Below are 25,204 nucleotides of genomic sequence, written 5' to 3' on the forward strand. Positions count from 1 at the left end.
CTCTCAAGCCCCAATTTTAGGATTTTTAAAGATTTGTTTATTTATTTATTTTTTTTTGATTTGTTTATTTTTAAATTTATGTGTATGTGTATGTGAGTGCACATGTGAGCCAAAAGAGGGTGTCAGATTTCCTGGAATTGGACTTCAGGCAGTTGTTAGCTGTCCAACATGGGTGCTGGGAACCAAACTCAGGCCTCTAAGAATAGTAAGCTCTCTGCCTGCGGGGGTGAGGGTGGGGTGGCCTAGGCCTTTAATCCCAGCATTTGGGAGGCAGAAGCAGGCAGATCTATGTGAGTTTGAAGCTAGCCTGGTCTGCAAAGACAGTTCAGGACAACCAGGGCTGTTACATTGAGAAACCCTGTCTTGCCGGGGGTGGGGGTGGGTGGGTGGGGTAGGGGGGTAGAATAGTAAGCTCTCTTAATCATGGAGCCATTTCTCCAGCACCACTTGTTAACCTTTTAAAATAGCATGTTATCAGTTGGCCTCAAAGGTGGATGCAGAATCATTCACGTTGTTTGGGGAGAAGTGCTCCAGTAGGAGAAAAGAAGTGAAAAGTTAGCTTAGGCCAGGAATGTGCCTCATCATCCACTGGAGGCAGCAAGGAGGCCCTCAGGGCAGACAGGGTCAAGGGAAGAAAGGGCAAAGGTTGCAGATGGGTCTGGGTAGTAAGGGGAAGCCCTATCTGGAGAGTGGCACTGCACCAGAGGTTTAAATGGTAGGGTAGGAACTGAATTTAAAAGGATCGCTGCTTGCTGGGGTGGGAATAAGCTGTAGCAGGCAAGGACTGAAGAATTTTGAGTTCTGCCATCCGCAGTCTCCCACAGACAATGATAGTTAGGTACAGCCGGAATGTATTGGGTTTAAAATGTAATTCTCTAGGTACTTTAGCTTAAGACTTATTTTTGTTAAAGATTAAAGTCACCTTAGAACTTCATGAAGAAAACCCACATGTTTTTATCTTTACTTTAAGAAGAACTATTTTTGTTTTAACCTTGTGACTTGCCTTTAAAGTTAATGTCCTTTAATGTTCATTTCAAAAAGTCCTTATCTTCTGGCTATGGATTTAGGGTGTTAAAGATGGCCCTGTACATTAATATATGCTTCTGTAGCTGAGGAATAATTGTATATTAAAGTAACATTTTAAGTATAGAGCTAGACCAGGGGATTTCATATGTGTAGTAGAAACCATGGACCTAAAGCAAAGAAGGAAAGAATAAGTAAGACCTATAGTTCAGCTGTTAAGATCGCAAACTGCATTTCCAGAGCAATCAAGTTTGAATCTCAGCACCGACCTCAGGCAGCTGATAACTAACCTGTAGCTCCAGCCCCAGGGTGTCTGATGCACTCTTCTGGCCCCTGTGGGCACGCATACACATATGGCATACACTCACACAGACACATGGCCGTACACAGCAAAATAAAATTTATAAATTCTTTTAAGTTGAGCTGCTGCTAATCAGGAATTGTCTACTTTTTTTTTTTTTTTTTTGGCAGGTGGGGGCGTACAGACTCTCATATTAAATTGTAGACTAGACTAGAATTCAACTTTGTATCCCTAGGCTGGCCTCAAATTTGGGGCAGTTCAGCTTCAGCCTGCTGAGTACTGGAATTATAGGTGTGAGCTACTGTGCCCCTCTGAATTTTCTTTCTTCTAATAATAAACTTGTTCCTAATCTTTTAGCATTATACTTTTATAGATTTTTTTGTGAGTGTTTATCCTGCATGTATGTAAGTGCACCATATGCATGCAGTAAGAGGGGAGGACCATGTTGGATCCCTTAGATTCAGCTAGAGTCCGGCAGCTGTAAGCCACCATGGAGGTTCTGGGATCCAAACCCTGGGTCCTCTGTAAGAATAACAAGTGTTCCTAATCATTGAGCCACCTATGTATGTGTATGCCTGTGTGCCATATATGTTTGGGTGCCCTTGGGGACCAGAAGAGGTACTGGAGTACAAGCAGCTGTGAGCTGCCTGGCATGGGCGCTAAAAGCCAGACTGGGGTCCTCTGTAAGAGCAGCAAGTGTTTTTAACTGCTGAGCCACCTTTCCAGCCTTTTAATGATGGTAATACATTTGACCGTCTGTTAATTTAATAGTGGTAGGCGTTAAAAAAATATTTACTTCATCAAGAACCTTGTGTAAGGATGGTATAGTATACATACACAAGATTCATAAATGTGTATTAGTTGGTAAATAGTAGCACATCTCCTCTTTTTAGTGTTTTGAGACAGGGTTTCTCTGTGTAGCCCTGACTGTCCTGGAACTGGCTCTGTAGACCAGATTGGCCTTGAACAGAGATCTAGCTTTGCCTTTTGAGTTCTGGGATTAAAGGTGTGCGCCACCACGCCTGGCACATAGCAGCACTTTCTTTAAAAATTAAAAGATTTTTATTTTATGTTACGTGTGTCTTAACCTGTATGTGTGTTTGTGCACCAGATTAGGGTGTCAGCTCTCCTAGAGCTGATACATGGTTGCTGGCAATTAAGCCCAGGTCTTCTGCATGAGTAGTCAGCTCTGAGTCATGTGGCTTTCCAGCTCCTGATCTTTTTTTTTTTAAACATTTATTTAAACAGTATTTGTATGTGTGCTTATATGTATGTGTGGAGTCATGCCACACCACGTGTGTAGGTCAGAGGAAGACTTGCCAGAGTTGTTCTTGGAGTCAGTTCTCTTCTACCTTGTGGACCTCAGGAATTGAATGTTGTTCACAATAGCAAATGATTCCCACAAATTCAGCCATCAGGTTTATTATGTTTGTGGTCTGAAAGTTAGGTGTTTTTTAAAATAAATATAATACTGTAAGTAGTTGGAGTAACAAGTCAGATGTCAATACGTAATGAGGCCTTCAGTAACCTTGTAAGAATGTATAAATGGAGACCAGGGCATGAATAGTTAAAAAGAATGCTTTTATATTCATGAAGACATGGTTGTGTCGGAATAAAGTGGGCCTGAGTCTAGTTAGAAGACACTTAGTTAGCATTCTCTGGTCTCGGTTCAGCTGAATCACTTCAGGGTGTATGCTGGGCGCATAACTGTGTTTCCCTGAAGTTACCATGAAACTCCTGATGTGAGCTGCAGAAATCCCTTCTTTTTCTTTTTTGTTTTTCCAGACAGGGTCTCACTATATAGCCCTGGCTATCCTGGAACTTGTTCTAGTGATCAGGCTGGCTTCAGACTCGCAGAGATCCTCCTGCCTCTGCCTCCTGAGTCCTGAGATTTAAGGCATGTGCCACCATTGCCCAGCAACCACCTCTTCTTAATGGGAGCATTCTTGAGGTGGTGTGGTGATGATGCCCTCTTCCTTCAGGATAAGGGGAAGGATTGTTCTATACGCTTCCTGGAGCGTGCCACAATGGCTTTCATGTCCTTATCTGCTATGGATCTGAGGAAGAGGCAGGAATTTTTGCCTGTGGCTTAATATGCTTGCATTTGTTCTGGTGGTAAAATCAATCTTGAGACAGTCAATAAGCACAGAAGTCATCTGTTCACAATCTGGCTCATTTTCTGTGTCAGGCCTGTTCTTGGGCTATATTCAGGGACAAATCCTCCTTGTTGATGAACTGTCCCCCTTTCAGTTTGCAAGAAGTCCTGGAGCTTTATTAATTTTCTAACAGATTGACGCAGAGATGGAGCCTCCCTCCCCCTTGACTTAGATCTTTTTTCTTTCATGTAGCATCTGCATCTCCAATGGATACTGAGGGGTTTGGTGAGCTCCTTCAGCAAGCCGAACAGCTTGCTGCTGAGACGGAAGGCATCTCTGAGCTTCCACATGTAGAACGGAATTTACAGGAGATCCAGCAGGCGGGTGAGCGCCTGCGTTCCCGTACCCTCACACGCACATCCCAGGAGACAGCAGATGTCAAGGCGTGAGTACTGGGGAGGGGTGCTGTTGGATTGGGTAGTTCGGAGGCAGTATCAGTTTCTTCTGTGATAGTCACAAGTCAGATAGTCAGGGACTCAGTTATAAGCAGGTCAGCAAGCCTTCCTTTGTTTCTGTGCCTACTAGGTTTTTATAGTTCCAGCCCGTCTGTCTGACCAAGCTGAGGGTCCGTATCATAGGCAGAGGAGTGAGGGTGGAAGTGGGTGGAAGAGCTCTGTTTTGTATATCATGTTCTCGGTGGTTCCTGCTTGGGTTAGTGGGCTGTTGAGTCATAAATGGCCTCTGCAAGTGTGTTAGTAGATAGGGTCGTGCACATAAGTGCTACCCAAAGCTAGAAAGCACTCAGTGGTCAACAAGTTTTTAAGGGTAATTGGAAAAAGTGATGAATGGTCAGCAAGGAGAAGCTATCCAAGTAAGGAGTCATTCTGTCTGCTTTATTGTCGGTGACCCCAGAGGCTGCCTCTGAGAGGCCTTGAAATGCAGTGCTCTCCAGCTGATTGTAGAATTAGGAAGGTGGGTGAGCCCCAGGAGAACAAGGCTCTGAGGAAAAATGCTGACTAACAGGGTCATACAGCATTGCAGGATGGAGTGTGCAGAGGATTTTGATTGGGTAAACTAGAAACCCAGCAAAAAAATCAAACCAAGCTGCTTTCTGTGGAAAAGAAAATGTGATTTAATGGTTATTTACTTTGTATCAGGAACTTGTTTACACGTAAGGCTTTGCTCAGTCCCCATAGCCAGCAGCAAGACTGTGATGCCTGTATTCTAATTGAACAGCAAAGGCTCAGAGAGAGCTGGTAACTTTCTCACATTAGATTCAAACCCAGCAAGGCTGACTCCAGCACTCATGCTCCTGTATTTCTGGAAGGGCCTTGAAGAAAGGGGTGAAGGGGTTGCTTCTATGAGCTGCTAGTGAGCTTTCTGGTGGGCCCTGAAAGTCACTAGGACTCTGTGTAATTCAGGAAAATGTCTATCTAAGCTTCATTCTGTGAACTTGAGAAAGACTGGTGTTAGCACCAGGCATTGTCTGTTTTAGGTACTTAGTAAGTGTCAGAGTAGTGGGAAGGCTGCCTTCCTTTTCTAACTGATGTTGGAAACAGTGCTTGGCTGCTCTGTGGAGTCAGTGGTATGCTATGGACGTTCTGTAGCCTCCTCTAGAGTATTATTTTTTAAATACTATTTTTGATTCTGTTAATGTTAATAAAGACAAGTCAGATGAACCCTGGCAAATTTTTTGTTTTTGTCTTTTGGTTTTGGGTTTTTTATTTGTTTGGATTTTTCAAGACAGGGTTTCTCTATGAACCCTTGGCTGTCCTAGAATTAAACTTGTATCCAGGCTGGCCTGAAACTCACAGAGATCCACCTGCTTCTGTTTCCCAAGTGCTGGCATTAAAGGTTCGCACCACCACCGCCCCACCCTTGTTTTTGTTTTTGTTTTTGTTTTTGTTTTTTAAACTACTCAGCCTTTTAGCAAAATGCTGCCAATAGCTAACCTACCCTAGTCCCCAGTACCCAACCAGTCTGTAGATATTTCTGCTAACTTGCTTTCCTTATGGGCTCCAAACTTCTGTTCCTGGCTGCTTTCAGTTCCCTGATCTTAAGCAGGCAGCCTCTGCTTGTGCAAGGATGCTGCAGGAAGAAAAGCCCATGGATACCCGCTGAGTTGCTATAGTTATAATTTAATTGCATCAGCTTTACAGCCTATTAAGAGCAAAAAGGGAAGATGTTTTCTTGGTAACAATTATCAGTCATGTTCTCTTTCTTGTAAAATTCCATTCTTCCTCATCTCTTCTACCTTAAATTCATTATTTTAGGGAGGAGGGAGTTGAAACATTGAAAGAATGGATTAGGGTGGGGCAGTTGCTTAAAAAGAAACCAGAGGGCTGACTGTATTTTTCCATCTTCTTGATAGGCAGAGACACAAAGCATGATGTGAATATTTTAGTACCTGCTGGGTAAGGGCAGAGAAGAGAACTGAGTAGGAATTTTTTTCTTTTTAATATGTAGTAAGTTTTTGGGAAAAAAATTCTGTCTCTATAGTCTTAGTTTGGATTGTAGATTTAAGTCTGGCCTGAACTTTGTGATTTTCTTTTTATTAACTTAAAAAAAATTATTCTATGTGTACAAGTGTTTTGTCTGCACCACATGCATGTTTCCCAGCTGGCCTAGAACACACTACTCTCTGGCCTTGGCCTTCTGAGTTACTGGGGTTATAGATGTGTGCCAGCACTTCCAGGTCTAGAGAACAAATTTGACAGCATTTTTGCATTTATGTGGTTGATCTTTTAAAGCTATAAGTTTCCACCACACATAAAGAGTATGCCTGGCATATATAAAACGGGTTTTCAGACTGTGACCCATGAGGCTGCTGCCTGTTATGTCTTACTGGATTTGACTATGTGGCTTATTTTTGCATTGTAGAGCTGAGTGATTGCAACAGATGATATGGCCTATGAAATGTTTACTGTCTGTTTCTTAAAGAAAAAAATCTCACTAACTCCTGTGTGAGTAATAAATGAATACTTGTATATATTTCCATGAAAATGCAGAGTATTAACAGTGCCTGTGATTGTCCATCATCACTTGCCTCCCACATTTCTCAGCAGAAGTAAATCAGTGGCCTTTTCCATTAAAACCAAAGCCAAACGCAGCCGGGCGTGGTGGCGCATGCCTTTAATCCCAGCACTCGGGAGGCAGAGGCAGGCGGATCGCTGTGAGTTCGAGGCCAGCCTGGTCTACAAAGTGAGTCCAGGATGGCCAAGGCTACATAGAGAAACCCTGTCTTGAAAAACCAAAAAAAAAAAAAAAAAAAAAAAAACAAAAAAAAAAAAAACCAAAGCCAAACAACCTGCAGATGTACAAAGAAAAAGATAACAACCACTCTCTTCCTCTAACTTTATCCTCCAACGTAACTTTTTTAAAAATATATTTTATTAATTTATTCGCATTACATCTCAATTGTTATCCCGTCCATTGTATTGTCCCATTTCCAATGTAACTTTTGTTATTAATTTGTCTAATCTTTTACATGCAAAGCATATATAGCATAGTTTGGCCGAAGCTGCATAATAAATAATCATTTGCTTTGATAATTTTACTAAGTGTCTTTCTGGCCACTCTGTGTTTATCAGGTACAATGCCGTAATTTAATGTGGTGTGAACCTGTGAAAGCAGTGTCATGTCCAGTCTCTAACTCAGCAAGATCAGACAGTAAAAAGACAACTAGATTCAAGTTCAGCTTGGTCAGCAAAAATCCCTTTTGGCATTTTCCAAAATGCCAAACAGTTGATATAGCCACTCTCCTCACTGGAAGAAGGTGTAGTACTGTGAGATTTAATTAGGAAATAACTAGCAAAATTTATCTAGCTATTCTGTATCTGGGGATCTGTCCCAAAGACCTAGTAACAAAAATATGAAAAGTCTGTGTGCAAAGATTCATTGTGGCCTTATTTGACATAGCTAACTGAACAGATGTGACAAGTTTGTATACTTGGATATTTTTCAGTAGTACCAAGGAGTAATCTACATACTAGCATGGATTGAATCCAGGACAGGTTATTAGGTAAACAGTTCAAGGTAGAGAAAAGTAAAGTACTGAAATGTAGTTCAGTAGTAGAATGCACAGCTAGCCTGGGAAAGGTTAGAGTTGGTCCCTAGTGCAGCAACAACAAAAGGGTGTGTGTAGTGCTTTTTCCTTTTATCTAAGAAAGCAGGTAAAGGCTACCCTGTGTTAGTGGATTGGACGAGGTTATATTCCCCCCCCCCCCCCCCCCCCCCCCCCCCGCGTTGAGCTACACATTCAACAACAATTCTGTACAGTCCCAGCTTCCCAAGTTGGAGAGATGGTTCAGTGGTTAAGAGTATTGGTTGCTCAGCCGGGCGTGGTGGCGCACGCCTTTAATCCCAGTACTCGGGAGGCAGAGGCAGGCGGATCGCTGTGAGTTCGAGGCCAGCCTGGTCTACAAAGCAAGTCTAGGACAGCCAAGGCTACACAGAGAAACCCTGTCTCGAAAAACAAACAAACAAAAAAAAAAAGAGTATTGGTTGCTCTTCTGAGGTCCTGGGTTCAATTCTCAACAACCACATGGTGGCTCACAACCGTCTGTTGTTAACTCCACTTCCAGGGAATCTGATGCCCTCTTTTTGCCTCCAAGGGCACCAGACATATAAAAGGTACACAAACATATATGTAAGCAAAATACTCTGCACATTAAAAACAAAATAAAGAAAAAAGATGAATTTTCAGCTTCCCAGCTGGCCCCTTTTTAAAAAATTAGGATAATGATCTAAAAATACAAGAACTCTTGCAAGGCCAAAACAATTTTTTAATGAGTATGGTTGTTTTATCTGTATGCATGTCTGTGTACCACGTATATGCCTGTTGCCCATGGAATTGAACCCAGGTCCTCTAGAAGAGCTACCAGTGCTCGGAGCCATCTCTCCAGTCCCCAAAATAATCTTTAAGAGACAGGAAAAAAAGGAGATTGACGCTTAATTTCAAAACTTACTAGAAAGCCACAGTAATTACCAGGTGTGGTCATCCATATCTACAATCTCAGCACTAAGAAGGCTGAGGCATAGTGAGTTCCAAAACCAACCTGGGCTACATAATGACTCTGTATTTATAAACAAAACAAAACAAAACGAAAAAACCCACACTAATCAAGATTGTGTGGCATAAGGATTGATAAATAGATTGCTGGGATAGAATTATAAGTCCTAGATGGGGCTCAGTGATTAAGAGCATTGGCTCTTCTTCTAGAGGATTTGGGTTCATTCCTAGTGCCCACATGATGGCTCCTAACTGTCTGCAACTCCAGCTCCAAGGGATCTGCCACCCTCCTTTGGCCTCTGTGGGCACCAGACACTCATGTGGTACACATATATACAAGCAGGCAAACCCCTCATACACATGAATCTTCTTAAAAATCAGTAGTATGTAGTATCTGTAATCTTAAAACAATTATAAGAATATTGAATTTTCCTTTCCTCCTACTAAAATATAACTGCTGTCATTCTAGAATTATGAGTCTAGAAAGTTTATTTGGTTGTGATTTTTTTTTTTCCCCCAATAAAGGTGTTCAAACCATTGAACATGGAAAGAGTAGTCATTGTAACAAATGAGGTTGGGGTACTGGTAACTGGATGTCTATGCAAAAGAATAAAGTTGGCCCCTATCTCACTCTGTATACAAATATTAACTCCAGCTGGAATATAGGCATGAAAGTCAAAACTAAAACTAAAACTCTTTGAAGAAAATGTGTGCATAAATTTTCCTGACATCAAGAGATAGGGGTGTAGCCCACTTGGTCAAGAGTTTAGGTAGTATGCACAAGTTCAATCCCTAGAGTCACATAGAGTTTGGTGGCTGTGGTAATTTAAATAGGATGGCCTCCATAGGTTCATATATTTGAATGCTTGGTCCTTAGTTGGGGAACTATTTAGGAAGGATTAGGAGGTATAGCCTTGTTGGAGGAAATGTATCACTGGGGGTAGGCTTTGAGATTTCAAAAACCCTGGGGCTGCAGAGATGGCTCAGAGGTAAATAGCACTGGCTGCTTTTCCAAAGATCCTGAGTTCAAGTCCCAGCAACCACATGTGGATCATAACCACCCATAATGAGATCTGGTGCCCTCTCTGGCAGGCAGGCACACATGCAGGCAGAACATTGTATATATAGTAAATAAATAACTTTTTTAAAAAAAAGGTGATTTTGGGGGCTGGAGAGATGGCTCAGAGGTTAAGAGCACTGGCTGTTCTTCCAAAGGTCCTGAGTTCAATTCCCAGCAACCACATGGTGGCTCACAACCATCTATGATGAGATCTGGTGTCCCCTTCTGGCTCTGGTGTGCAGGCCAAACACTGTATACATAATAAATAAATCTTTTTTTTTTTTTTTTTAAAGGTGATTTAAAAAACCCCCATCAAGCCCAGGTTCTCTCTGCTTGCAGATCTGGATGTAAGCTCCAAGTTCATGCTTGCCTGTCTGCTGCCACACTCTCTACCATGATGGTCATGGAACGAACCTGAAACCATAAGAAAGCTCCCAGCTAAATGCTTTCTTTTATAACTTGCCTTGGTCATGGTGCCTCTTCACAGCAATAGGACTTAGTTATCACATGCTAGTAATATCAGCCAGAGCTCTAGAGGTGGTGGCTTGAGAGTCAGAAGTTTAAAGGTATCCTGTCTGCACAGAAAGTTCAAGGCCAGTCTGGGCCACGTGGGTTTCAAAACAAACCAACAAATATTTCTGACCTTAGATTTGGCAGAGCTATCTAGGGTATTAGGCCAATAGGATATGTATCAAAAACAGATCAGTTGAACTTATCAAAGCGAAGCATTTGTGCTTCACAGCCAGCCGTCAAGAAAGAAATATGTCTTAGGAAAAAATTCTTGATGTTTATTTATTGATTTAATTGCTGAAGAACTTATATTCAGACTTTTAAAAAGTTCTCTGTGTGTGTGTGCGTGTGCGCACGCCCATGGGTGGAACACGCATGCACATACGTTGTGTGGAAGTCGGAGGACAGCTTGCCAGGAGTCAGACTCAGGTCAAGAGTGGCTTCAGGTGCCTCGAGTGGGCACACCAAACCATTCCACTGGCCCATGCTTTGTTTTAGTTCTTTTTAGCTTTTTATAATTTATTCATAAAAAGACAGCTTAATTTTAAAATGGCTTAAGATTATTGTCCAGTTAGTAAATGGGAAAATATTTAGTGTCCTTACCTATCAGAGAAGTACATGTCCACACCACATTGTGGTACCACTTCCAGGATGGTTCTAATTAAGAAGATGGAGTAGTGTTGGTGAGAGTGTGCATGAAGTTGAAGTGAACCTGGGTGAATCCTTCTTGCACTGTTGGTGGGAATGTAAAGTGGTTATGCCTTTTCCATGATGATCCAGAGTTAATATAGTTGCCATATAACCCAGTGACTTTGTTTATAGGTATATATCCAGAGATGTAAACGTGTGTCTACACATAACTTGTATATGAGTTTTAATGGCAGATGTTCCCTAGCTGATGAACATGTGCAGAAAATGTGGCGTAGTTATGTAATGGGATATGACTTGGCAAGAAAGGCCATTAAATATGATTTAATATATGCCTTGCATAGCCCTAAAAATATAAGTAAAAGAAACTGGTTACGAAAGATTGCATATTATATAGTTCTGTTTATGAGTAGTGCCCAGAATAGGCAAATCTGTAGAAAATAAATAAATAATTGAGGGCTGCCAGGGAAATGGGAAATGATTACTGAAAAGTAGGTTTGGTTTGGTTTTGGCTTTGGTTTTGTGAGACAGTTTCTCTGTGTAGCCTTGGCTATCCTGATTCACTTTGTAGACCAGGCTGGCCTCGAACTCACAGAGATCCACCTCTGCCTCCCAGAGAGCTAGGTTTATAGGTGTGTGCCTGGGTAAGAGTAGGTTTTCTTTTAGGGTCATTGAAAATGTTTTGAAATTGATTATAGTGATGGTTGGATAACTCTGAGTGTACTTAGAAAAATCTCCACTAAGTATTATATTTTCAATGGATGGATTGTAGTAAGAGGATTGTGTCACAAGCTATTTTAAAAGAGTTAGTGATACTAATGTATGTACATATTTGCTGATTTTAAAAAAGGAATTACTTTATTTATTTATTTATTTATTTTAGGAATTACTTTAATAATGTCTAAAATTTGTCCTAATTGAACATGGTTAAAGCAGACCTAGAAATGACTGTAACGAAGGAAGTGTTTCCCCCACCCCAGATTCCCTAGATGCAGGATGCATAATTCACCATGTAGGCCCACTCAAGTGAGTACTGGAATTGTTTGGGAGCCAGCTGGTAATAATGTTGAAGGACCTGATCCAAAATGCTATGATCTCAAATGTTGAGATCTTGAAATCCAAAGTTCTCCAGACTGTAATTCTGGTGGTTAGAAAGGCTGCCTATGAGAGAGGTGCAACGCCGAGCTCTGTAGAAAGGGCTGGCCTGCAGGACAGTGAGGATGGGAACTTTAATTTAAAAATGCATCATCCATCAGCATTTACATTCCTTCCAGCTGATAAAATTCCAGGAGGTTTTAATAAATGAAAGCCACATATGCCTGAAGAAGCCAGCAGCTTCTAACTGCCTCAGAAATAATTATGTGCGTGGTAGGAAGAGAGGCACTCAGGCAATGGTGCTAGTTTGATTGCTGGTGTTATTTCTGCCAAATCTGTGGTTTGTATATGAGTGTGGCGCAGAGTGGATTTATATCTCTGTGCCCAAAGGGAAGACCTCCTAGGAGATGCTTGTGCTGGTGTATATCACAGAATACATTTTTAAAAAACAAGCAGAAAAAAAAATAGGTTATCCATCATGCTATTTCATGTGACTGCAGTTATGAAGCTGGGTGCACTGCAGAGTGGTGGTCGCACCTTTAGTCCAGAGGTAGGTGAATCTCTGAGTTTGAGGCCAGCCTGGTCTACTGAATGAGTTTGAGGACAGCCAGGGAGAGAGAGAGAGAGAGAGAGAGAGAGAGAGAGAGAGAGAGAGAGAGAGAGAGAGAGAGAGAGAGAGAGAGAGAGAGAGAGACACGGAGGAAGGAGGAGGAGCAGCAGCAGCAGGGTGTACCAGTTACCATTTACAGATTTATAGTGATACATGAATAAAATGCTATTAATTTGTTTTTATAGTTTTGTTCTTAACAGTTTGTCTTAGTCACTGTTTTATTGCTGTGAAGAGACACCATGACCAAGGCACATCCCCTGCAACACACACACACACACACACACACACACACACAAAATCAATCTGAGTCTCCCTCTCACAGTTGAGATGGGGACCCTGGGTTTGTTTCAGGACAGCCAGGGCTGTATAATAGAGAGATCCTGTCTCAAGAAACAAAACAACAGCAACAACCCCCCCCCCCTCTCTCTCCACAGACAAATAATGCCTTTTGTGCTTGTTGTTTTGAGATAAGGAGTCACATAGCTCAGAGTGACCTCAAGCTCAATGAAGGGAGGTGACCCTGAACATCTGATCCTCCTGCCTCTACCTCCCAATTGCTGGGATTACAGGTATGTACCTATGTGTCATTATGCCTGACTCCAATAAATATTTTTAATTTTTAAATTAATTTTCCCAGAATTATATTTTTGGTATTTTGATCTTTTGAAATTTTGCCATTTAGGGTTATGGTTATATAGGATTGTGTCTTTTGGCATTAAAGCCCAAACCCAGCCAAGAGGCAGATAGAGCAAGGGCACGGCCTCTCATTGTGCTTTCTATAGAAGGACAGGTTAAATATGTTTAGAGTTGGTTGGGGCGAGGATATCTAGTAGGCTGTAAGGTACAGGGGCTGTCTTTAGTACCTGGTACTTGTCTTTGGCGTGGTTGGGAAAGGAGTATTGTGCCACACGATCTGATTACCTGTGAGAATCCGATGAAGGAGATAATTGGAATGTCATAGGTGGATTGATTGGTGTCTTAGGGATATGACTGTTGTGAGAAGACACCTTGACCAAGGCAAATTATAAAAGGAACCATTTAAGTGGAGGCTTGTGTGCAGTTTTAGAGGGTTAGTCCATGACCACCATGGTGGGCTGAATGGCAGCAGTCAGGTATGGCACAGGAGCTGTAACTGAGAGCTGCATCCAGGTCCACAGGCAGAAGGTGTGGGGTTTTAAAACCTCAAAGCCCACCCTCAGAGACACTCCTCCCTCTTTCAACAAGGCCACACCTCCTACTCTTCCCAAACAACTCTGCTAACTGAGACCAAGCATTCAAACATGTGAGCCTATAGGAGCTATTCTCATTGAACCACCGCTACTAGTGTGGTTAGGAAAGATGTGTTTGCAGTGGAGCTGTTTGGTACCGCTGTTTGGTACCTTTCAGGAATTGGATTCCTTGAGAGGGACAGTCCCATAGTGTCAGCAAATGTCAAAGCATCACACACAGGAAATACAAAGGCATGACTAATATAATATAGAAAGTAAACAGACAAAATGTTACCAATGAAAAAGACGAATGAGCCGGGCGTGGTGGCGCACGCCTTTAATCCCAGCACTCGGGAGGCAGAGGCAGGCGGATCGCTGTGAGTTCGAGGCCAGCCTGGTCTACAAAGTCCAGGACAGCCAGGGCTGTTACCCAGAGACACCTGTCTTGAAAGAAACAACAAAACAAAACCAAAAAAATAGAAAGAACTCAGAAGAAAGTTCAGATACATGGTGAGTTTAATGTGTTTAAGGTCCTGGGTTTTTATCTCCAGCACTATAAACACACACCCCTATCTACACCAACACAGAAATACAATAAAAATCAACTTTAAAACTTAGAAACAAACTTGAGGCTTCTGGCCAAAGGTGAGATAAGTTGAGCATCAGAAGGGTGAGGAATGCATAGGAAATTAGAGAGATGGCTCAGCATTTAGGAGCACCAGCTGCTCTTCCAGAGAACCCAGCACCCATATGGCAGCAGCTCAGCTCTAGTTCCAGGGGATCCTACACCCTCTTCTGGCCTTGCAGTCTCATGTACACATGTGGTGGTGTACAGTCATACGTGCAGGTAAACACCCATACATACAAGATAGAAATAAATTGAAGTAAAATTATTTTGGGAGGAATTTGCTATGCCCCCCTTTGCTTCTAATTATCTATTAGGGGCTCTACCCCACTTTAGACCATTTAGTTCCTGAATAAAAGGCAGAGACTTATAAGATTTATATTAAGCTTTAAAGTATTAAAGTTGTCCAGATATCAACCCTCTAAGCTATTTTGCTATTTGCCAGCCCTGTTCCCCAATATTACTTGCAAATATTTGTCCTGTCTGGGTTCCTTCTGCTCCATCAGGCCAGCCCTCATGGCCATGTGCTCATGGTCCATCTTGCCCCATGGTGACTTCCTCCGTTTTCACCTCCTCTGTGTTGCCTACCTGAGAACCCAAACCCAGAAACTGAAGCTCTGTCTACCTCTCTCTCTTCTACCCAGCTATAGGCTGTCTAGCTTTTTAATTAACCAACAAAGATAATTAGGGAGCAAAGTTTACATAACGTAGTTCAGTGAGAATGCACTTATCTGGACTACAGCCAGATCTTGGGGCTCAGAATTTAGCATCTGAATAAACAGAACACCAGATGAACTAACAACAATAAATCTTTAAAAAACAAAAACAAAACAAAACAAAAAAACCTAAAAAATGCAGTAGGTTGAAACATCAATAGTGTTTCAGTTTTTAATTATACCAAAATAAAATCAGTCACGTTGAAGGATACTAGTAAACCTGCTCAGGGTGATCACATAGTTGATGACGACAGAATTTATAAAGGTGGTAGTAGACTTTAAACCCATAAGAAACAGCAGAGTTTAAGCAATGGGCATCAGTGTCTGCAGACATTCCATACCACTTGATGGAAGTGTGACCAGAACACAGAGCAACAAAACAGTGGCAAGTGCCTATAATGAGACCTTTAGCACTTGCTTGAATTAATCTTCGCTTCTATGAGTGTACTCTTCATATCAATAACTAGTGTCAACCACAGGCTTTTCGAAGTGAAGAGCATCGGGCTCTATCAGAGCTGTTGAATCAAAACCAGCTAACAAGCCAGGTGATTCTTAAGATTAAATCTGAGTTACATTGTTTTACAGGGCACACCCAAACTCTTCTACAAAGAAATTTGAAGGAAAAAAAAAAAATAAGATGGAGGAAAAAGCCTATACTGAAAAAATATTTAGATCTTATTTAACACTCATTCAGACAAACAAATATTTCCAAATAATGAAACAATGAATGTACTATAATCTACTTCAGAATAATCATAGTGCTGGAGGAAAATAGGACAGGTGGGACAGGATTGATCATGTTGAAGCTAAGTGATAGATACAAAGAAATACAATATTTTAATTTTATGTATTTTAATCATTTTTATGAAAACCCTAAAAGGCGGACTGACAAGATAGTATAGTCTTAAAGGTGAGGATGCGGGAATTGTATGTTGCTAGTGGGATGTAAAATAGTGTGGCTACTTTGGAAAATGGTCTTAGTTCCCCAAAAGACTCAACAGAATTCTGGTTTAACCCAGCAGCTCTGTTCTGAAGTATAGACCAAAGGAAAATGTAAACATTAATTCAAAACTTGTGTGTAGGTGTTCTGGGAAACATTTTTCTTAACAGTAAAAACCTTGGAAGCAGCCTAAATGCCCACGGATTGTAATGGATACATAAAATGAAGTATGATATAAAATATAATGGTCTTAATATCTTCCCCAGATAGATGAGCCTCAAAAGCATTACACTAAGAGAAAGGCTCCAGTCACCCAAAACTCTGTTGTTTATGTGCATTGTCAGGGTCTCATGAGGGAAAATAAGGAAGTATTTCTCATGATTGGGATTTCTTTTGGGGATGATGAAAATACTCTAAAATTGCCTGTAGTGGTGGTTGCATACTTCTCTATATGCGTATACTAAGATTACTGAATTGTACGTACACCGTAACTGGTGAGTTTTGTGGTATGCACACTTGTATCAGTAGAACTGCTCTGAAAGGAAGGAGAGCATTTTATACTAATACTCTACTCCCAGCTTTGCCCAAGAGTAGTGGGAACAGGTCTTTATGTAGATGGTCCTGATATGCAGCCAGGATTAAGAAGCACTGTGGAAGCAAGGTAAGGAGTAAGGATTTTTGAGAGAGAGAAGTAGGCTGTCTATCAGAGATGTTAGCTTAGAAGGGAAGCCCAGGGATGGTGACGTAAGGAATTAAGAATCTACAGGGATGTACTGTCTTTACTAGAATACAGCTAAGCACAGGGGACCCATTTTTCTTCTTTGAGAGAGCTGTTAGGTTGGTATTGAAAATCTTGATTTATACTCTTAGGTGTTATGTGTGGTCCCAGATTCTGTAGCAGCAGCAGCCCCCTTCCTGTTCCTCCATCACCATCGTCATCTTGGTTCTCATTTGGCCTGGCTTTTTAGTTTCTTACTCAGGGTGAAAATGTACTTTATTGGTGACATTTTGGGAGTACCAAATCATAATACAAAAATAGTAATCTAAAAAGAAAATCTAACTAGATGGGCACAGAGGTACATTTTCTATATCTAGAGTTTATTTATTTATTTATTTATTTATTTTTTGTTTTTTTGAGACAGGGTTTCTCTGTGTAGCCTTGGCCATCCTGGACTCACTTTGTAGACCAGGCTGGCCTCGAACTCACAGCGATCCGCCTGCCTCTGTCTCCCGAGTGCTGGGATTAAAGGTGTGCGCCACCACGCCTGGCTCTGTATCTAGAGTTTAAAGCAAGGCTTGCAAAAACAAAAACACACATAAAAAGGGATTGGTGAAATGACTTAGAAATGAAAAGCACTGCTTGTCTCTCTAGAAGACCTGTGTTTGCTTCCCAGCTCCTATGTCAAGTGGTCTGTGAATCTAGCTCCAGGGAATCTGGTGACCTTCCTGGGGACTGGTGCACACATGGCACACTTATGTGCATGTACATATACACACATCTATAAATAAAAATTAGAATAGATCTTAACAAGAAAGTTGACCTAACTTGCCCAGATTTCTTTCTTTTAAAAAACTTTAGGTGTTAGGAAGGTTTGTTGTTCCTTTGTTTTGATTTTTGAGAGAAGGGCTCTCCTGTAGCCCAAGGTAGCTTGGAGCGTACAGTCTTCCTGGGTTAGCCTTTCTAACTGATGTACAGCATCATACTGGACTATTTATTTATTTGTTTAGTTTTTTTGTTTATTGTTTTGCTGCCTAGGTGAGGAGAAATGAACTTGGCTGTATTTCTGTTTCTCTTGAGGAGTATTTATTTTTCAGAAAATGGCTTGCTGTATTCTTGGCTGAGTAAGAGGTGATGTGAAGGTGTACCAGCATGGGACCTGGATTTTAAAGACAAGCCGTGCAGAGCTAGCCTCTGATTCTGGTCTGACTGCTCCTGAGCTGGTTACCTGCTGCCCCAGGCAGTTTCCTCATGATAAAATGTGCTTTACTGGCTTTTCTTCCAGAAGCAGTTAAGCATAGCATGCTGGTGTAGAGTTTGTGCTCTAGAGCTAGGCTAGATTGATCACATATGTCCTCCATGTCCTGGCTCTGTGACTTCGGACAAGTCAGACCTTAGCTTCCCATCTACAAAATAGGGGTGAATAATTGTATCTATCTCCTGGGTTTCCCGGAAGTAGTTGGAGCTGACTAGCTTATGGTGGTGTTGCCATTGTTTCATTCTGAAGTGAGGTCCTCCTCTAAGTCAGTTGTTACTAGTTTGGATATCTTACTCCCAAATGCAGTGTTGTCTGCAGTTTCAGTCCATAGATCTTTGTGGGGAGGTAAGAAAGCAGCCATATAAAAACATCTGTCCAGAAAATGGAAAGCTTTTCAGTCAGGTGCTCTGCCATTTGCTGTGGCCTCCTACTCCAAGATAGGAGGCTTTGAATGAAAATAGCTCTCTATTACTTTATGGCATGTATTAGATAACCTAATACTGCTTTCCCTCTGTTTTCTTCCTGTCCTACATCCCCGTGTAGATCAGTTCTTCTTGGGTCACGAGGACTTGACATATCCCACATCTCACAGAGACTGGAGAGCCTGAGCGCAGCCACCACTTTTGAACCCCTTGAACCTGTGAAGGACACGGACATTCAGGTAAGGGTTGTACCCAGGCTGTAGGCCTTGGCCCTTTCTTCACTAGCTGAGTGAATGCTATGTTCTTCGTTAATTTTCTTCTTACCCAGAAACTAAAACAAAAAAGCCCAAAAAACTAACTACCAGGACACTCTGGTTTGGAGATCCAGGGAGAATGATTTTACTTTCTTACTTGGGCTTAGTCCAAGGTACAAAGACAGGAGTTGTTAAGTTTCTCTTGCTTTCTTTACTAGATCTCAGATAATTGTACTATTTGTTGTTAACATTTCTTTTTGTGTCTTGCTTGTATTGGAACTTAAAGTACTACTTACTGAAATCGACTCAGTGATTTTCAGGAAGTATTTGGCTGCATTAGTGGTACCAGGAAATGGCCTAATAGAGCACCCCAGACTCATTGGGCCCCACAGTCCACTAGCTGCTGGCTGATGTTTTAATCTAATCAGAGCTGCTGTAAAATTGTTAAGCAGAAACCTCATGGTTTGATTAGTTCAGTGTTGGAAAGAAAAGTACTGTGTGGCATGCCGAGCTGTGCTGTTTGCACTGGTTACCTGCTCCTGGTTTTGTTTGTTTGCTCGAGATGGGACCCACTCTGCACAAGTTCCTGGGCTCATGGTTCCCAAGCCTGAGTAGTTGGGACTGTTCCACCACCTGCCCCAATTTCCTTTGCAATAAGAAGGATTCAGGTACCACAAAGACAATGCCAGGAAGAAATTGGGTGATAACTTGTGTTCTCTATGAGCTTAGCTTAGATTAATACTGCATATCACTACCCTTAGAAGTCCAGAAGTGTCATACTGGAGCCTGGTTAGAGCAGTGCCACTGTTCGCATTGAGTGGTCCTCCTTTTACTTTTTCTTCTGATGTGTTTTAGCTGTGGATAATAGTAAAATGGAACATCTTCAGTTGCTTGATTTTAGGTATAGCTGGTGGTCTGTTTCCTGTTCACACACCATATACATCGTAGGTTGTTTTTTGTTGTTTGTTTTTTTTGTTTTGAGACAGAGTTTCAGTATGTAGCCATAACTGATCTGAAACCATGTAGCTCAGGGAGGCCCACAACCTGCAGTGATCGTATTGCTCTGCCTCCAGAGTGCTAGAATTACAGGTGTGAGTCACTACATCCTACTTGACTGACTTTCGTATTGATACATGAACTTTTGGTTTTCAAATGGTGCGGGTTTTGGAGACAATATACTACATGGTAACCCTTTGTGCTAAGTGTCAGAGTAAAAGTGTCAGCCGTCTGTAAGATCCTGAGCACTGTCATAAAAGGAAGGGCTGGGCCCTCTGACAGATGCTGGGCGGGACTTCACTGCTCATTGTTTGCCAGCTTCCACGCTCACAAGGCATTTTTTTAATACAGACTGTCTCTTTTCTGTTTGGTAAACATTGATTATATTTCCTTCTGTTTCTAATGGCTTGTTTTTTTACTGTTTTCTTTGTCCTAATCAATGATGCTGGCATGCATTGAGAATGCATTTTTAAAAAGTTGCTGTCGCCAGCAACAGTAATACGTCTTGGAAGCCACTTAAATATACATATGAATGATACTTAATAGAATTTTTGAAACTGTTTATTGATTTTATTTTTTAGAAACAATCATAAAGAAGGTCTACAAACTTGTGTAAGAGCAATAATGTAATAGGACAGACTGCTGAGTCGACTCTACTGGACTAATCAAAGTGGCTTTATAGTCCAGGCACAAGGCTTACAGAAATCTACTCACTTCAGTCTTGATTTAAAAAAAGGGGGGGGGGGATGGAGGGCAGATAGCACATCTTTACCATGATCTGAGCAGACTTCACGTTTCAATGACAAAAATGAATTATATAAGAATACATACTGGTTTCACATAGTCCTATTCTGAGCTTTTCACTACATTGCTTGTATATTTCAAAACGGCTATGCAGAAATAGCCTGTATAGGCTATAATATGGGAGCTGCATTTCCCAATGTTAGGTCATAATATTTCTAAATGGAATTAGATAAAAGCAGTATTGGAATAATTGCACCTAACTGCCAGAAACTAATATTAATAGGTACCCTAAAACAATGGAATTTACGTTTTTTCTTTTTTGGTTTTTCAAGACAGGGTTTCTCTGTGCTGCCGTGGCTGTCCTGGAACTCACTCTGTAGACCAGGCTGGCCTCAAACTCAGAGATCCACCTGCCTCTGCTTCCTGAGTGCTAGGTTAAAGGTGTGTGTTACCACCGCGCAGCAGGGGGATTTATTCTTTTACAGTTTTGAGACTAAAAATTTGCAATCAAATTATTGGTACCATTGCATGCCCTCCTCAGCTCTAGGGAACAAACCTCTCCCTCAGGTTTGGGTGTTTTCTTACTTTTTGGTTTGTGGCAGCATCTTTTTCTCACACTCTGTCTTCATAGCTTCTTCCTGGTGTTCAATCTATCTTGTCATTCTTTTGTCAGAGTGAAATTGTCATGTCAGTCACAAGATCCATCTCTTGAAGCACTGTTGAAAGGGGAAAGGCCGATGCATTCATTGGGGGCATCACAAATCTAGGACAATTGCATCTTGATAGCTTTAATTTAGTCACATCTACAAAGACCCTAGTTCCAAGGAAGATCATGCTAATGAGTGCTCAGGGTTAGGATGATTTGAACATCTCTTTTGGGGGAGAACTCTTCAACCCAGTACACTTACAGTGCCAGAAATGTTAAAGCTTCACTAAAAACCATAAAAGATCTTCAGCTGAACCCCATGGAGAGTATTGGAATAGCCAGCTGTCCTTGTGACTAGGCGAACAAGGCCAGCACCAGTGCATCCTCCCTCAGCTTTTTCTTGGAGCCTTTTAGGAAGTGAGGCTGATTACACACAGCCTGATTCCAGAATTCAGTGCTACCCTTTCTGTTCAAACAAGTCACCAAACAATAACGTGTTAGTCTTCAGTCCAGACCTTTTCAGTTACAAATTGTCTGCTGCTTATAAAGCACCAGAAACAGCAAGCTGCCCTCTCTTTCTGTCATAGGGTTTTCGATGCAGCCTTTAGCCCATGCTGGCCTCCAACTTCATTATCTGCCTTAATTAGTAGATTAAAATGTCTTAAAGAGTAAGGAGAAAAGCAGGTATTAAATAAAGGATACATTATCATGAAAAAATTAAGAGTCAGAAAAGCTGATATGTCATGTACAAAGCATTGGTGTCAAGATGCTTGTTAAGCCATTTCCTTACCACACTGCATTTCTGATAACATATTTGCTCTTTTTTCTTTTTCCATTCTTAGAAATGTAGAGTATGCATAGACCACTCAGTTTATTTTTTAAACAGTGAGAAGAAAAACTAAATGCCTTTGTGAGTTTAAAAATGAGTCAGTGCTATAATCCCTTATCATCCAAATTGTTATTTTCAGTTTGTCTCTTGATTTTTCTATGTTGAGAAAGAGACATTACCATTTAGGGCACTATATAAAATATGAAAGAAGAGAAGGAGTTGTGCTGCTCACTAATTGTGCATTTGGAACAGGTTGCTGAAACCCTGTGCAGTTTGCTGGAGACAGTGTTGGATTTGCCAGAGTGATTGGCACAATGAGTAGCAGCTCTTTGGGAACATTACTGGGTAAATATTAATTCTGTGGAACTAGTACAGCTGGAAACGTGCTCTAGTTGAGGGGAAGTATAGTCAGAGTGGGCAAACAACATCTTCATACTAGCACTGTGTGTGTGTGTGTGTGTGTGTGTGTGTGTGTGTGTGTGTGTGTGTGTGTGTTTTGTGTTTTGTGTTTTGACAGACTTATTTGTACTCCAGACTAGCCTTAACTTAAGATCTTCATATCTCAGCTTCCTGAGGGCTGGAATAAGTTGTGCGCCCTTATGCTGGGTTCTAGGACTTTTGTTGCTGCTGTTTTGTAATAGGGTCTCACTGTATAGCCTGTGCTAGTCTGGAACTTACTATGTAGAACAAGCTGGCCTCTGCCTCTCAGTGTTGGAATTAAAGCATGTGCCACCACAGCCAGTTCTATTTGTATTTCATCTGTATATAGAAGTTTAACTGCTAAGCATGTACACCATGGAAATGTCCACCAGAACTGCGGTAGGAAGCTTAGGCTGAGGTTCATTCATAAGGTCTGCATCCATTTGCACGCTGACCATCTGTTCTGCAATTCTGAGTAATGGTCTACTATACTTCATATGCTTGAGCAGGGTTCTCTGTACCAATTGGTGACCTAAACTGAACTAAGTGATTGGAAATTGTGAATTGATGAGTTGTGTAGTAGGAGGCTATTTCATATACTCTGTAGTTGGAAGTTTTTAGTTAAGCATTTCTATTTATTAATCTTTTATTGTATTTTTTCCAACCCTAAGGGAGTTCATGGTAACCTTTTCTTTAAAGGTTGTAGAGGCTTTAAAAATTTTTTTATGTTATGTGTATGAGTGTTTTTTCTGTATGTATGTTTGTGTGCTGTGTACACAGAGCCGGAAGAGGGCATCAGGTCTCTTGGAACAGGAGTTAGGGATGGCTTTGTGCTGCCATGTGGGTTCTGGGAATTGAACACTGGTCCTCTGCAAGAGCTCTTAACTACTGAGCCACCTCCTGTCTCTGACCATTAGTGGACGTTTGGACCATGTCTTTTCCCAGCTTGAAACAACTGTCTCTCCTGGTCCTAATACAGTGTGTGGTTAGTGCTGTTAAGGCTCACTAGCAGATGAATCTGAGGGTGGCAGTATCTGAGGTCTGCCGGTTGAAGAGAAACCCTTTTCTGGAATACAAGGTACATTTTAAGCCAAGATTGGATGTGACAGCTGAGCTGCATTTAGAAAAGCTTACATCTCTCTATGCTCAGCTCTGTTTCAGGGACAGGAGCTATTCCAGACCTTGTTCCCCACATGAATGAACATAATAGCTTCCATACTCACACTGTTCAAACATATTTGCTGCCCTTGACATTGAACCCTGAACAAGTGTCAATCTCACAGTTGGCAAAACCCAGTAAATAATAAAAATTAAAAGTGTCTTCACAGAGGCAGGCCAATGTCCATCCTGTTTTGTGTTTATAGTTAAGTATAATAATACTGCCATGGGAGAACTGCAGTGATTATGCTTTCCTGCTTGCTTGTGATCAAAGAAAAGGCAGGCATTGTGGTTTGGTGGCAGGGTACAATAACATTATTTGGTGAATGGAATTAAAAACTGTAACCTTTGGAATCAAACTAGGTTTGTGGAAAATGTGGAAACTGCTTTTCTGTAAGCCAGGGATATAAATTTTCAGTCCTTTTATTTCTCCATTCAAACTTGGTTCTGAATGCAAGGCTTTCAGAACAAGCAAGCAAATAGCTGCTGAGTGCATTCTGAGCAAGCAGGAAATGACAGACTGTTTTGTCTTGCCAGGGCTTTCTTACATCCTGTAGTGAGCAGGAGAATATCAATTACCACCTTAGAGAAGAAAGAAGTTGGAATAATTCTCTTAGAATATTTTGGAACAAGCCCACAGCTAAAATATTTATCTAACATCTGAATAGAGCAGGGCAGATAGGTATTGGCTGGGCCGGGCCTTTGAACTGGCACTGAAGCATTGCTTCCTCCTTCATTAGCTCTCTTTACCTGCCAGTATCTCTTGGAGCTGGGGAACATGTGTTGTCATCTTCAGTCTAGCATCTTTAAATGACTTTGATTAGAAACCAGAAATGAGCACATCCTTTTATCTTCTCAGCTGTTTGAAACTGGAGTGGATATGATTTGATTTAAAGCTTTGCTAGGAATTGACGGCACTTCTCAGATGACAGCCCTTGACCCATGTCCCACTTTGCTCTGCTGCCACGTGGTCTGTGATCCATCTTATTTCCATCTGGGGATGTTCAGTTCAGAGCCTTTCAGGCTGCAGCCTGAGGTGGTGCCTTTGACCCACAGCAGTTGCAAAGTGTGGCTCTCTAGTTACAAAACTTGGGGCCCAGGTTACTGGTGTTTCCACCACCAGCGCCTACTATGAGAAGAAATGGAGGGAGAGGCTGAGACTGGAGAGGCCTTTACTTCTGCGTGTTTGTTGAGAGGAAGGAAGCTGAGAGTGGAAGGGCAGCAACCTCTGTTACTTAGAACCAGGTGTATTGTTACTTCTTAAAACATTTTCCTGCCTCACAAATGCCCAGCTTACATTTGGGTTTGAGATGTGGGAGAAGCTCAGCATTGTTGAGTCCAGATTGCTGCAGTCATGCTGGACCTAGGCCTTTGATTCTGACAGACATGGCCTGCAGCTGTCACAGGATCGGCGCAGGTCCACGTGACACTTTAGTTATTCCAGAGGCTTTTCTCTGTGGAGTGGTTGTGAGACTGAGGTGTAGTTAGAGCACCACAGCAGCTGCCAAAGCATTAATAAGAAAGAGCCCTTGTCTACTAAAACATAAGCATGACTGGGCTGTTTAATTTCTAAAATAAGGGGAGGTTCAGGTCAATGAGCTCTTAAGTGGGACTGTAGATTTGCTGACTAAGTTTCATCACTATGGCCTAATTTGGTTTATTTCTTGGAATGATATGAACAGAGGTATACGGAGGTACATTCTTCTATTGTTTTTTAAAATGCTGTTGCTGTAAGCAGGCAGAGCAGCATAGGAGTTTATGACATATTTAATTTCCTCAAGGAAGCAGAGTACGTGGGTGTGCTGTTCTCTGAGCACTGTCTCCTCTGTTAGGCACTCCCACACTCAGTGTGTATCAGGCTATCACAACAGGGCTGGCCTCTAAATAAGTAGGACCTAGTGGATCATTGAAGGTTT

The 25,204-nt window shown here is 41.6% G+C and overlaps 1 protein-coding gene across 1 annotated transcript in view; it reads left to right on the top strand.

The window, feature by feature from the left end:
* The window catches only part of Nup93 (nucleoporin 93), a 101,697-nt gene that overhangs the window by 12,956 nt on the left and 63,537 nt on the right, over nucleotides 1-25,204 (top strand). Inside the window, exons 2-3 of the mRNA XM_051169277.1 lie at nucleotides 3,673-3,865; nucleotides 18,363-18,480. Of these exons, the coding sequence (XP_051025234.1) occupies nucleotides 3,687-3,865; nucleotides 18,363-18,480 (297 nt within the window). The 5' untranslated portion in view covers nucleotides 3,673-3,686. The remainder of the gene's footprint in view (nucleotides 1-3,672; nucleotides 3,866-18,362; nucleotides 18,481-25,204) is intronic.

This window comes from Acomys russatus, chromosome 26 (assembly GCF_903995435.1).
Source record: "Acomys russatus chromosome 26, mAcoRus1.1, whole genome shotgun sequence".
NCBI lineage: Eukaryota > Metazoa > Chordata > Mammalia > Rodentia > Muridae > Acomys > Acomys russatus.